General features: G+C 45.7%; 1 protein-coding gene across 2 annotated transcripts in view; it reads left to right on the top strand.

Annotated features, from left to right (window-relative positions):
- The window catches only part of GALNT14 (polypeptide N-acetylgalactosaminyltransferase 14), a 113,472-nt gene that overhangs the window by 90,404 nt on the left and 10,911 nt on the right, over window positions 1-12,157 (top strand). For both annotated transcript variants that reach the window (XM_065835786.2, XM_071805941.1), the window contains 3 exons: window positions 1,743-1,835; window positions 3,168-3,251; window positions 4,431-4,578. In XM_065835786.2, coding sequence (XP_065691858.1) covers window positions 1,743-1,835; window positions 3,168-3,251; window positions 4,431-4,578 — 325 coding nt within the window. The remainder of the gene's footprint in view (window positions 1-1,742; window positions 1,836-3,167; window positions 3,252-4,430; window positions 4,579-12,157) is intronic.

Here is a 12,157-nt window from a genome sequence, read left to right as displayed (position 1 = left end):
TTAGCGTGGATTCCCCAGTGTTATAAAAAGCCGACAGTATTTATAAAGACCCAGCCACCTGCAGCGGGGTTACCACTGACCTGGGCTCCCTGCAGCTTCCCCGTGCTTTGCATGTGACAGTGAACTGAGGGGGTGCAAATTACACCCCTCAGTTATACCAAATATGTGATTTCCAGACATGCAGCCTGTGGGGCAGGAAGGGAACTTGTCAGCTGAGTGATCCAAGGGGACTTCATCACTTTGCTTCAAAAAGACAGCAGTGAAGGACGTGGGACATCAAGGAGGAGGACATCAAATTTGAAAGTCACAAGGAGACCTCTTGCTTTTAGTAGTGAAATAAGATGTCTACAGAAGAGGCTGGCATGTGGCAAAATCTCCACTGTTGGGCTTGCTGCAAATCTCAGTAAAAAGGCAGTGTCTGCGTTCCAGCACCTGCAGAAGTAGCAAGGGGAGCTTGAGCGGGAACGGTTCTTCTGGCTGCACCCCAGACACGGGCACAAACCTTGGAATTTATCCTTATTTTTCTTATAAACCTAAATGAGATCAGGAAGCCAGACAGTAAAACTCTGCACCTTGGGGAAAGCTAGGTACAGATGCAGACACTGTGACTTAGGCATCTCTTGAGCCAGAGCACTTAGACTGCTGCGGTGCCCTTAGAGAGAGAGGAATAAGCACCATGAATATCAGTAAGAGACCAAAAAGTGGTCTGGAGAAGCATATCCGTAGGCATTAGGAGCTGGGATTTTATTAACTTTATGGTATCTATCAGCCTTAAGCCTAATGTTACGGTATATAAATGAAAGGAGAAGCAGCTTCTGGTAACCTGATGCTATGTGGTACCTTTGTTTAAACAGAGATGTTATCAAAAAATATCTCTACCTTTCTGCCAGATATTGATTTTTTTCCCACACAGCCTCCATTTCAGTGCGAGAGACAGCTCAAACTCCAGTGTTGTGCTGGCTTCATGTACACCCTACCTCCTTTTCTGGCTTCATGGGACTTGGCTGGATCAGAGCATGCCCCGTGGCACCTGGAGCCTGGTGGTGTGGTAGCAATGATGGCAATGGCTCGTTGTAGAGCAGGAGTTTGGAGGACTCCTCTTACCCAGACAGGGACAGACAGTTAGGCATGGAGCAACAAAAACATTTGTAATGAGAGTTAGAGCCATATGAAGTCAACAGAAGATTTCCTGAGGTTTATAAACCTTCTGCAGACACCTGGCTGATGCGGAAGACTGACATTTATGCTACAGCACTGTGGCCAGGATGGTTTCTCTTAAGCTTTGAATCCTGAGATTTCCCTCAGTAAAACCCAGGGGTGCAAAGCAGCAGAGTCCATACAGGATTGATGCAGAGGAAATACTTGCTTTCAGTCTTCGGTGAATTTTGCACCACTTTTCAGAGCTTCATCCCAGACACTAAATAAAACCCCAGGCATGCCTCCCTGGAAGATGATGCTTAAGAGAAGCTTTGGTTCTGAGTCTAGTGGATGCAAAGCATCCAGCTGAGTTTGAAACTGTGAATTCTTCACCCAAGCCTTGGTCTGATGTGTTTGGTCCCTGGAGTGATGGGGAGGAGTACCTTCTCTGGTAGTGAGGGGTGTGCTGGCTCATAGGTGGTTTGGGTGAAGCCAAAGACCAAGTTGAGGGTGGGAGGTGAGCAGGATGGATTAGTCAATGCATTTTAGAAAATGTCACCTTGGAGGCATCCTTGGTTTCACCTGTCTTTTGTTGCCTCCTTCAGAAACACCAAGCGCACCGCAGAGGTGTGGATGGATGAATTCAAGCGGTACTACTACGCGGCTCGTCCTGCAGCCCAAGGGAGGCCGTATGGAAAGTAAGTGTTGTCTTCTGCTGCCTCTGCCCTGCCTGCACCCTGCCTGCTGCAGTGGGTGCTCATGGTGACGTTGTCCTGCTGCGGAAACCCGCCTGCGTTGTTTCTGTAGTAACGCTCAATTAAATGCTAATGGCAGGCAGATGCTATGATCATGGCAGTGGAACATATAAACAGCTTGTTTATATGCTGTGCCAGTTTATCCCAGTGAGTGAACTGAATTGAGGCAGAGGAGAACCCCCTCTGCTCATTGTCCTGCCCTTGGCATTAGGTACAAGTACTTCTGGTCCCAAAGTGGAGTTTGGCAGGGAGAATCCGGAGGTCTTGCTGGCAGCTGAGGGGCAGGAAAATCATCAAAATTTGGGCCCGCTAAGGCTTTCTTGGAAAGGAGTGAGTGCTTTGTATGCAGGGAGTTTGCCATTCATTCTGTGAACAGTCAGAAACACCTCCCTGTCAGGAGGACTCTAAGTATTCATGTTAATTTCTCATTTTCTTACACACTTCCTTTCCTTAGAAAGTTTCCTTTGGATCACAGGGAGTTCCAAATCCAAACCCAAATTCCTTGTGGCTACTGCTCAAACTCCAGGATAAATAAAGTCCTAGTGACTAACCTGTTTCCATTAACCCTCTTCCCATCTGTCAGCACTGAATGAAGTAACAGCTCTGTCCTGCTAAATATATGAGGGTGTAGAGGAGATAAGACTGTGCAAAGGGAAGGTACCAGAGGCTTCCTACTGCGTTGTAAATGCCAGCTCATAACAGCTCCACAGGTGGAGGCTGGCCCAGGGAAGAGCCGGAGTCTGGAAAATGACACTTACAGGAGGATCTCTCAGCAGAAGTGTTGCCCTGGCTAATAAAAGAAAGGTTTCACCATGTGATAACTTCTGCTGACATAAAGATGTGCTTGGGTGCTCTTCGAAATCAAGGCCTTCTGTAGTCTTGTAAACTAAGAGTAACTTATAATAGCATATATTAATTTCCTATTACATTAATGTATTAAATTAATGCTTATTGCATAGAGTAGAAAGCATACTTTTTTATTAAAAAGTTTTAAGTGACTGTACTTTTTCATCGACCTTTTCATCCACCAAACTCCAGGCTCCTTGTTAAAATGTCAATATGTCATCATGACTCTATCAAGTGACAGCTCCAAAGAGACAGAGATCAAAATGACCACCCAGGCTCATGTAGAAGAGAGCAGAAAATAGAGTTGCTGATGCTCTTGTGTTTGCTGTCTGTGTATATCTCTTGGGTTTCTCTCAGCCTCCTTTCTTGGTGCGTTGGGTCTCACCTTCATTATTTCCATTGTACCTCTGTGATGTTTTATTCCCACAGCGTGCAGAGCAGAGTGGAGCTGCGGAAGAGGTTGAAATGCCACAGCTTCAAGTGGTACCTGGAAAATGTTTATCCTGAACTTCGGTATGGATGTGCCATCCCCACCTATCTCTAACAGGCCAGCGGGATGTCCCACCCCTCCTGCCCCACAGAGCTTTCCTCTGCCCCTTCAGTCCCCACACCTCCCTCCTGCCCCAGAGACACAGCTGCCCCCTCCCTTGGGCTTCACAGAACAGTACAAGTGAATTTTGTGCTGGTTTTAAACACAGCTTGCCCACAGTGAGATGTGGTTCATTTGAGATCCTGCTTTCTCAGAGCAGCCTTATAGACTCTGTGGCTCTTTCCTGCAGGGCTGGTGAGGGGCAAAGCACCAGTTATTTCTCATAGCTCTTGGGGATTCCTCATGTGTCCTCCTGCCCATGCTGCAGGACAGGAGGTATAGGGAAACAGCCAGTTTTCTTTATAAAAGTATTCCAATGTGGAAAATCCACCATAGCCTTTGTTGGGCTGTTTCAGTGATGAATGACTCTTGCTTACAAAAAAAAGCACCAAATTGCCACTCCTTTCACACTGTTCTGTGATACTCAAGACTTCTCTGTTACGAAACCATACACTCCAGGATTTTACAACCTGTATTCAGGTGGTTCTGCCTTACTCCTAGCCTAATGCTTTGCTTAATAGGTATTTCCACAGCTGCTTTTGCGCAGATCCCTTTAGTCACCAAAATTACTCTGGGAAACATTGTATCCAGTCCCTGAGTCACTATTGTGAGCCATGATCAGAAAGGGTGCAAAAAGTTTGGAGATACCTCCAGGGATTTATTGATGCAATGGCTGAATGCAGTGTGAAAATGATTTATAGCTGTTTTCTTTCTTTTTTTGCCACGTGTGGCATTGCACAGCAGCATTCACAGGGAATGCCAGGGCTCTGTGACAGTTTGTTATGAAGTTCCCCACGCCGGTAAGCTGAAGGGTGACCTTCAGCCTGCTCACAGTCTGTTCCTTGCGCCTCTGTTTGCCTTGTGCGGTTTCATTTATTTTTTCCTCTCACAAAGGCCAGCCATCCATCTCTGAGTGCTGCTTCTGCAGTGTCCCTGTCCATGTACTACTGCTCTCAGTGGTTCAGGGTTGTAATAGAACTTGCCACTCTCATTTTCTGAAGGTGAAATGCTGCAACTGCACCCTCCTTGCCCCTCCAACCCTTCCTTTGAGTGCTCCCTGTGCCTGGGGGAGCAGGGGCGTAATTTTCATGCTGTTCCCACAGGATTCCTGAGGAATCACTTTATCAGACTGGGATGATCAGGCAAAGGCAAAGCTGCCTGGAGTCGCACAAGTCTGAAGACCAGGAGTTCCCCATCCTGAGCTTAAATCCGTGTATCGGCGGCAAAGGCACCACGGCAGCAACGGCACAGGTAGGATGTGTTGCCAGTCGCTGTGATGCCAGCTGGAGAGAAGGCTCTGGGGCCTCTTCAAGGTGATTTCCTAAGTTTGCTAAAGCTTTGTTGGAGGATTACTTGTTTTGCCAACCCCTTTCCTAAGGTAGCATGCAGTTTAGCCCTGGTAAGCCCTCGGTGGAGGCCTTGGGCAGCAGCAGGGACTGGTGGAGGAGCTACAGTACGGGGTGGACCGCTTCGCTTATCTCTGTGCGAGCCCGCGCTGAACACTTGCTGCTGCTTAGGAACACCACGCGCCGTTCATCTGCAGGGATCAGAGAAAGACAAAGAGAACTATAATTTCCTCTCATCTTTCAGCCTTATTTCTTTCAAAATGCACTGAATCGCAATGGTATTTATAACTTCCCAGTCTGCATTCTCGCAATATTAGATTGCCCATTAAACTAGTGAGAACTTAATTATGATGATCTTGGTTTTTTCGATCTCAGTTTTTTTCAGTCTCACTGAGATGAGAAAAAGCTGTATGAATCAATGTTCTCAAAAGCATCTTCTAAGAAATGTTAGAGCCAAGAACAGGCACATGTCCCTTCCAGCGGAGTCGCTGGAGCAAGACCCTGAAGACACAACTTCAAAACCTGTCTTTGCTTCAGGCTTTGTGATTTTGGGCATGTCAGTAAGTTCTCTCACTGTTCCCGTCTATAAAACAGGGAGGATAACAATCACTTGCTTCTTTGGGGTGCTGTGAAATAATTTAATAGGCAATAGTGTGCTTGCTTCCACTTGGCTGTATGTCTTTAACCCTCATGGTTACACATTCAAACCAGGTAGCTGCACATATAAAAATCCTGGCCTGGAGATGCTGTTGAAAATGTCCCTAATTTGTATGTGCAAATGAAGCACGTCATTATGTGCATCTCTTTTGCATGCAGTTGCGTGCCTGCCTTTAGTCAGGAAAATAATATCTGTTTCACAGTCTGGTAAAATCAACAATGACTGCTTGAATGTTCGTCAGTTCAGAAAATATAGTGAATATAACTGCAAGTACTGCATAGTTACAGTTCCTACGGTTTAACTGGTTTCTAAGTTTTAGGCTTCTTTTTCTTCCTTCCACTGCTGGATGGACTTTTTTACAAACAGCAAGAGCAGCGAGCTGATGAGAGAAGGTCATCATGTTTTGCAGGGTCAGCTCTGCTGAAGGAAGAAAGAATGCTCTAGTGACAGTTGCAACTTTCAAGGAGTTACATGTTTTTAAAAAAATCTGGGAAAATCAGAATGGAAAATGCCACTGCAAGGTGGCATTTCAAAATGAAGTGGCATTGGTCCTTTTGAAATATCAATTTGATATGATATTTTGAAATGAGGAATGTCATGCCAACAAGTCGGATTGTTTCGTTCCCATCAAACACATTTTGTTTTGACATTTCTGTGCAGTAAATTTTTGGAATTTTTCATACCACTAACTTTTCATCTTTCCATTTTGATTCTGCAGCAGTTTGCAATAGGTCAACACTTCCCACTGGATGGCAACTCCATTTCTTGTGTGCATCCAGGACTAACTCTGCAGGGGAACAGAAAAATGTACTACAAAAGGATTTCTGAATAACTACACTCAGTACACAGGCAGGAATAGAGAAAAATATTTTCCTTTTATCTTTCTTTATCTTTCTAGGTTAGTTCTCTGTTACTTGTACCTATGGACAATATTTAAAATGAAAGCAGGGTATTTACATTTTTATTGTGGATAGAAACTTATATTTTAATTACACAACTGTTACAAGGCCACCTGAACTGGGGCATGGCATGAGTGTTATAGTCACCAGGCTGCATGGGATAGATTATGCAGCAGTCCTGAATGCTACTTATTTTCATATTAGATATACCAGAATGGAGCATTAATCTTCAGTTTTAACATACTGAAGTCACATCTTGTTTACCCTAAGCTTCATTATTTGAAAAACAGGCGTAGCTAAATCAAAGCTGTGCTTTCCTGGTATTCAGCATGTACTATGGAAATATCCTGGCCATCCAGTCCCTTCGTTATTAGTGTTAGTAGCATTAATTTGGTTGCTCAGTTGTCCTTCTGTAGCTTTCTCCCTGCCAGGCTCCCCAAGCCCTTTACCAGCATCACATGCATGAAGTCCAGGTTTGAGTGTGGGAAGATCTGAGCTGTCATAGGTCACCATGATTTGAGGAGAGAGGAACAGAAGCTGGCAGATGGCAATCAATTGCTCTTTATTTTAGGTTTTTTTGTGTCTCTAGTGCAGGGGAAAGGTGTTGTGAGCCCTCTAGCCACATCCACAGTTTGGGTAAATTGAGAAGAGTGACTGCAGTGAAACCAGGCAGGCTTTACACCCCTAGCGGATCTCACAAACCCTCCCTGGTGGTGTCTGGTGTTAATCCTGAATTACTAAAAGGGGCACTGAGGCACAAGAAGACCCCTCATCATTATGTGGGAGAGCTCTGTCTTCTCATCCTTGGGATCTACTTGGCCCTTCTCTCCCCAAAAGGTCTGGTAGCAGTCAGGGCAGGTGCTGTTCCGCGAGGTGGCTCTCAGAGGGACCTGCTCTTGAGATAGCGACTGGCAGAGATCTTTGTGCAGTGCTGCCCGTCCCCAGGGTACAGTGGGCTCTGCCCACGCTCCTGCCCATTGGAGCCTTGGGACTCTATGTCTTGTGGTGTCTCATTTGCTAAATGGATTGATTGATTTAATTTTTCACAAGGGAAATGCATCAGAGGGAAAATAATGGGTCATAATTTTGTCCTGGTCTATCTCATGAATGTGTGAGTAGTTTTTTTATTGTTGTTGGGGTTTTTGTTTGTTTGTTTTCCAAACTAAGTATCAGTTGATATTAGTCCATACAGCTTTGAAATAGACATCTGACTCTGGGATTTATTTAAATTATTAGCAGTTCCAGGAAACCTGACATACCTTAGATAAAAAAAGCAGAAGACACTCCGTCATCGATGCTCACATACATATAAGCAGTAGCCACAAGATGAATTTAAAGTTAGTCATCTCCCAGACAAATAAGAAAACAGTGGGAAGGTTGCAGTAGACATTTCCTGGACCTGTACCCCAAAATATCTGGGCTCTGGAGCTGAGTGGCTGCCATTGCATTTGGGTGGCATCCTTGATTCTTATTGTGAAGGAAATGCAATGTAATGATCTGCCTGGTGTGTCATTGAAGCTTATCCCAGTTGGCTCAAGGACCACTGTGGGCTGACTAGATCTGCACTTTCTTTGGAGAACATTTAGCATCTATCCAAACTGACCTGACAGTGTCCCTCCTGAGACATCACAACCATAAAAATTCTCTTCTGACTTTCCTCCCCTCAAAAGTCTTCATTTTTCTTCTCCATGGGCAGGTCCTGCAGGAGATGGGCAGAGCAGAGGGACTGGTGGCAGCAGTGTCACCTCTGCACTCAGGCTGCCATGGGTACCTTTTGTACTTTGCTTTCCCTTTCCTGAGGTGTGTGCAAGTGCTAGTTGCATCCCAGGGCCTTTTGATGGGAGAAGCGCCTTGGTATCCTTAGATGACCCATGGAGTCATGTGCCTTGGGAAATCCTTCCCTGTGATTTTAAAAAGATAATAATTGAGAGCTGAGGTTGTTTCCGCCTTCCTTAGAAACATTTTCCTCTAGCTGCTACCCCAGCTTTAGGGTATGGCTGACCTCTTGCTCAGCAGCAGAGAATGTACAGCTCTGTCAAACCATGGGCTCCTATGGGGCTGTTCCTTGCTAGGCTGGGGGGCTCCTTTCTCCTTCTACTAGCCAGGCTACACCAAGCTGAAGATCACATTTTAAAATAATTTTCTCAATTCACAGTGATGCTGAGTAGCAGTGACAGATGCCTGCTCAAATGATGCTAAAGCCTTGAAAAATAGTCATGAGCCTCAGATAGGGGCTAGCATTATCTGAGGCTTCAGAGGAAGGCGATTGCTCATTGTGGTGTCCAGCTGGTAGCTCTGCTCACCTAGTCCACCCTCTTCCTCCTTGCTCCACCACTACTTCATTAGGAGCTGCTTTGTCTTTGAAAAGGCAGGAAATCTTGGTCTCACTTTCACCTCAGGTGTCTGTTTTTCCTTGGTGCCAGAGGTCAGCTCTCAACCCCGTTGGCATCACTTCAGCCTGGTCTGCAGCTCTGAAGCCATGGTAGCTCCTTGATGGTCTCCTTTCTTAGCAGTACCCCAGGCTGCCCTGTTCACCACAACCACTGGGGTTTGAAGCTCTGCTGTTGTTCCTGCAGTGCTGGCTACGTGAGTGCTTAGTGTGCCAGGGTTTAGAAGGTGGAGGAGTTTCTTATGGGGAAAAAAAGCGGAAATTGTCATCCCAACTGATACAAATAGGGAAAGAGACGTGGTAAGATAAAAATTTGCGTGGCCATTTGCCTGTATTTTAACTCAAAGATTTTTGTGGATTCTGTGATGTTCAAGTGACGTTCCCCACGACCTCTGAATTTCTTAATTTTCTGCATCATTTTCTCTGGCTTTCATCTAGGGCTGAAAAGAGACAAGACATTATTAGAACTGGACGAAGCACTTTCAACAGGACTGGCTTCCATAAAAAGCCATTCTGCCAAAATAGAAGAGCCATGTCAAAATCTGTCAGTTTAGATAAAGACAGCAGCAGGACAGCCTGGAGGCAAGAGGGAAGGATCCAATGGCAGCTGTTGGAACTGATGCATGTATCCAGCACTGTAGGCCTCACTTCCTATGATGAACAACAGCTTAGGAGAGATGGTTACCACCACTCTCTCTATCCCATGGTGGTTTGCTGAGAGAGTGATACTGCCTTGAGAAGATGTGAATATCTGGAAGGCTTCAACAGAACCTGGCCTGGAAAAGAAGCATGGAGAACCTCTGGGAGGAGCAGTCCTCCGTGAGGTGCCTCAGTGATGCAAGGAGGATAAGAGGTCACAAAGTCCCACTCTCGGAGTTAGTTGGGGGATTCAACATACTCATATTCAACATAACAAAAGGTTCTTCACCCAGAGGGTGCTGGAGCACTGGAACAGGCTCCCCAGGGAGGCGTCACGGCCCCAAGCCTGACAGTGTTCAAGAAGAGACTGGACAACACCCTCAGACACATGGTGTGAACTGTGGGGTTGTCATATGCAGGAACAGGAGTTGGACTCGATGATCCTTGTGGGTCCCTTCCAACTCAGTACATTCTATGATTCTGTGATACATATGGGTTACAGGATTAACTTGCTGCTGCTGAGGAGCCTCATGGGTGCTGCTCAGGCCTTGTCCCAAGCTAAAATGACAAACAATTGATTAAAAAATGTAAAGCAAGTTTCCGAAGCAGCTTGCAGCAGTGTGGGTGCCAAGAGCAGGTGTTGGAGCTTCCCCCATAGGGCTTGGTTCTTCACAGATGCAGGACTAATTTGACACATGATTTCCCAGCCTGGTGCTTTACACAGCAAGTGACAGCGTGCATAGTTGGGATGTGTGCGACATGTTCACTTTAGGATCAGGTAAACTGCTCCATCTGACAAAAAACTAGTTGCTAGAAGGCCCTTTGGGTGCAGACTGCAGCTTTGAAAATGAATGCTTGTTATATGCTGAAATCCTCGGCAGGTCTGTGAGAGAAGCTGGTGGGCAGGCTGTTCAGAAAGCCAGGTTTGATTTCCATTAGCTGTGAGGGGACTAGTAGACGTAAGAAGCACAAGGTGTGAGGATCACAGTATGAAGCCCTTGTGGATCTGGGTCTGCTATACAAAAGCATGCTTTCCCTTCCAGTTGGCTAAGAACCTGAATGAAGTGGGATTTATATTCCCAGGAATTAGACGCCTGTAGCTGCCTGTTTTGAAGTCAGAGAGAGGAGTTAGAGCTGCTGACAGTGACAAATACCAAAGTGGGGGAAGCATTCCCTGCTCTAATAACTCATGCTAATGCAACTCAAAGCTTCCACCATTTAAGCTCAGGGGGAGCTGCATGTGTCCCAGCTCTGAGGTCAGGGCAGCCATTCTTCACTCCCCCCTCCAGCACCCAGAAAGGGTTGCAGACTCCCAGGAGCACCATTTACCCTTCAGTTTTCTAGACCCAGCCTAAATTGCCATATGTTCAAGTGCTACCTTCCCCTTCATTGCCAACACCCCTGCTCACTTCACTCCTTGTGGAGCTCTGACTCTACCGTATCTGAGCTCGAAGCTGTTTTTCTTTCTCTCTGCACCTTTTCTTGCACATCAGCTTTCCTACTTCTTGTAGCCAGTAGCCTGTACCCTGTCAAGGCATTTGCCTAGAATCATAGAATGTTTTAGGTTGGAAGGGACCTTCAAAGCTCATCCAGTCCAACCCCTGCAATGAGCAGGGACATCCTCAACCTGATCAGGTTGTTCAGGGCCCCATCCACCCTGGCCTTGAATGTTTCCAGAGATGGGGCATCTGCCACCTCTCTGGGCAACCTGGGCCAGTGTTTTACCACCCTCATTGTAAAACATTTCTTCCACATGTCTAGCCTTGGCTCTTGGGGTCTGTTGCAGAAACCCTCTTGCTCCCTGACCCTGCTCTCTTCAGCATGGTTATTGCCCTCTGCTAGTGAAGCCAGCCTGCTGTTTGTCCTCAAGGCCTGCTCACTTGCCCTGCCTCAGCTCAGCAACCTGCTTTCCATTTGCTCCCATTGCTGCTTACCTGACTGTTGTCTCAGGGCCATTTACACAGGAGTTGATCCTGCTTTGCACCCTGTCTTGATGCCCTCAGAAACCCCTTCCAGCCCTGCTCTTTCTAATTTTAAAGTTAATGCCTGCACAAAGTTATAAGCAAAAACAAAAAATGTTCTAGAAGTCACTCTCCAGGGCTTGTGTTTTCTTGTAAGCCAAAGCAGCTCTTGTCTGCTTGTGCACGCACACAAATAGCAGGGAGATAGTCCTTGCCTGGGCAGTCTCAGATCTTCAGGAGGTGTTCTTGGGTAATATGGGCACAGCTGAACAACAGAAAAGGTTCAACTGGAATAAACATTGGAGTAAACTTCATTGAAATACTGCTGGGCTAAGTAGTGTATCTGGACAAGCATGATGCTTTGTCCAGCACATTGGAAATGCTGATCAAACTATCAGCTGCTTCTCTTTTTCTCTCAAGAAAAAACATCCAGGGGTGGAAAAGAGAATAATCTCAGAGAACCCTTGTTGTATGGTAAACTTTACACAGGCCAAAGAGTCTCTGCTCCCCCAAAGATTATTTCTTGGGCTGAGGAGCTGATAAAGAGCAGGTGAACATGAAAAGTGGCATGAGAAAAAAATTCCAAGGCAGCCCAAGGCAACAGGAATAGCAGTGGTCATAGCAAACCAGTACAGTGAATGTTTGGAGTTTTGAAATGGAGGAATAAACGTAACAGCAGAGTCAATTATACTGCTAAGCAGCATTCTTTTATTGACAGCGCTGGGGAGCTCTGGCGATCATCCACCATAGGTGCTCCAAAGACTGGATGCTCTTGCATTGCTTATATTCACATAATTATTACGTATGCATTACAATTTTTGAAAATTTTGACATGCAATACATCTATACTAAGAAATAATTCATGATGTTAGTTATAATTGTTTAGTTTCTTACTTACAATACATCTATTAATTATTAGTTAAATATAAACTAAGCAC

The sequence above is a fragment of the Patagioenas fasciata genome, chromosome 3 (genome assembly GCF_037038585.1).
Source record: "Patagioenas fasciata isolate bPatFas1 chromosome 3, bPatFas1.hap1, whole genome shotgun sequence".
NCBI lineage: Eukaryota > Metazoa > Chordata > Aves > Columbiformes > Columbidae > Patagioenas > Patagioenas fasciata.
This window is presented reverse-complemented; position numbering and strand designations above follow the sequence as displayed.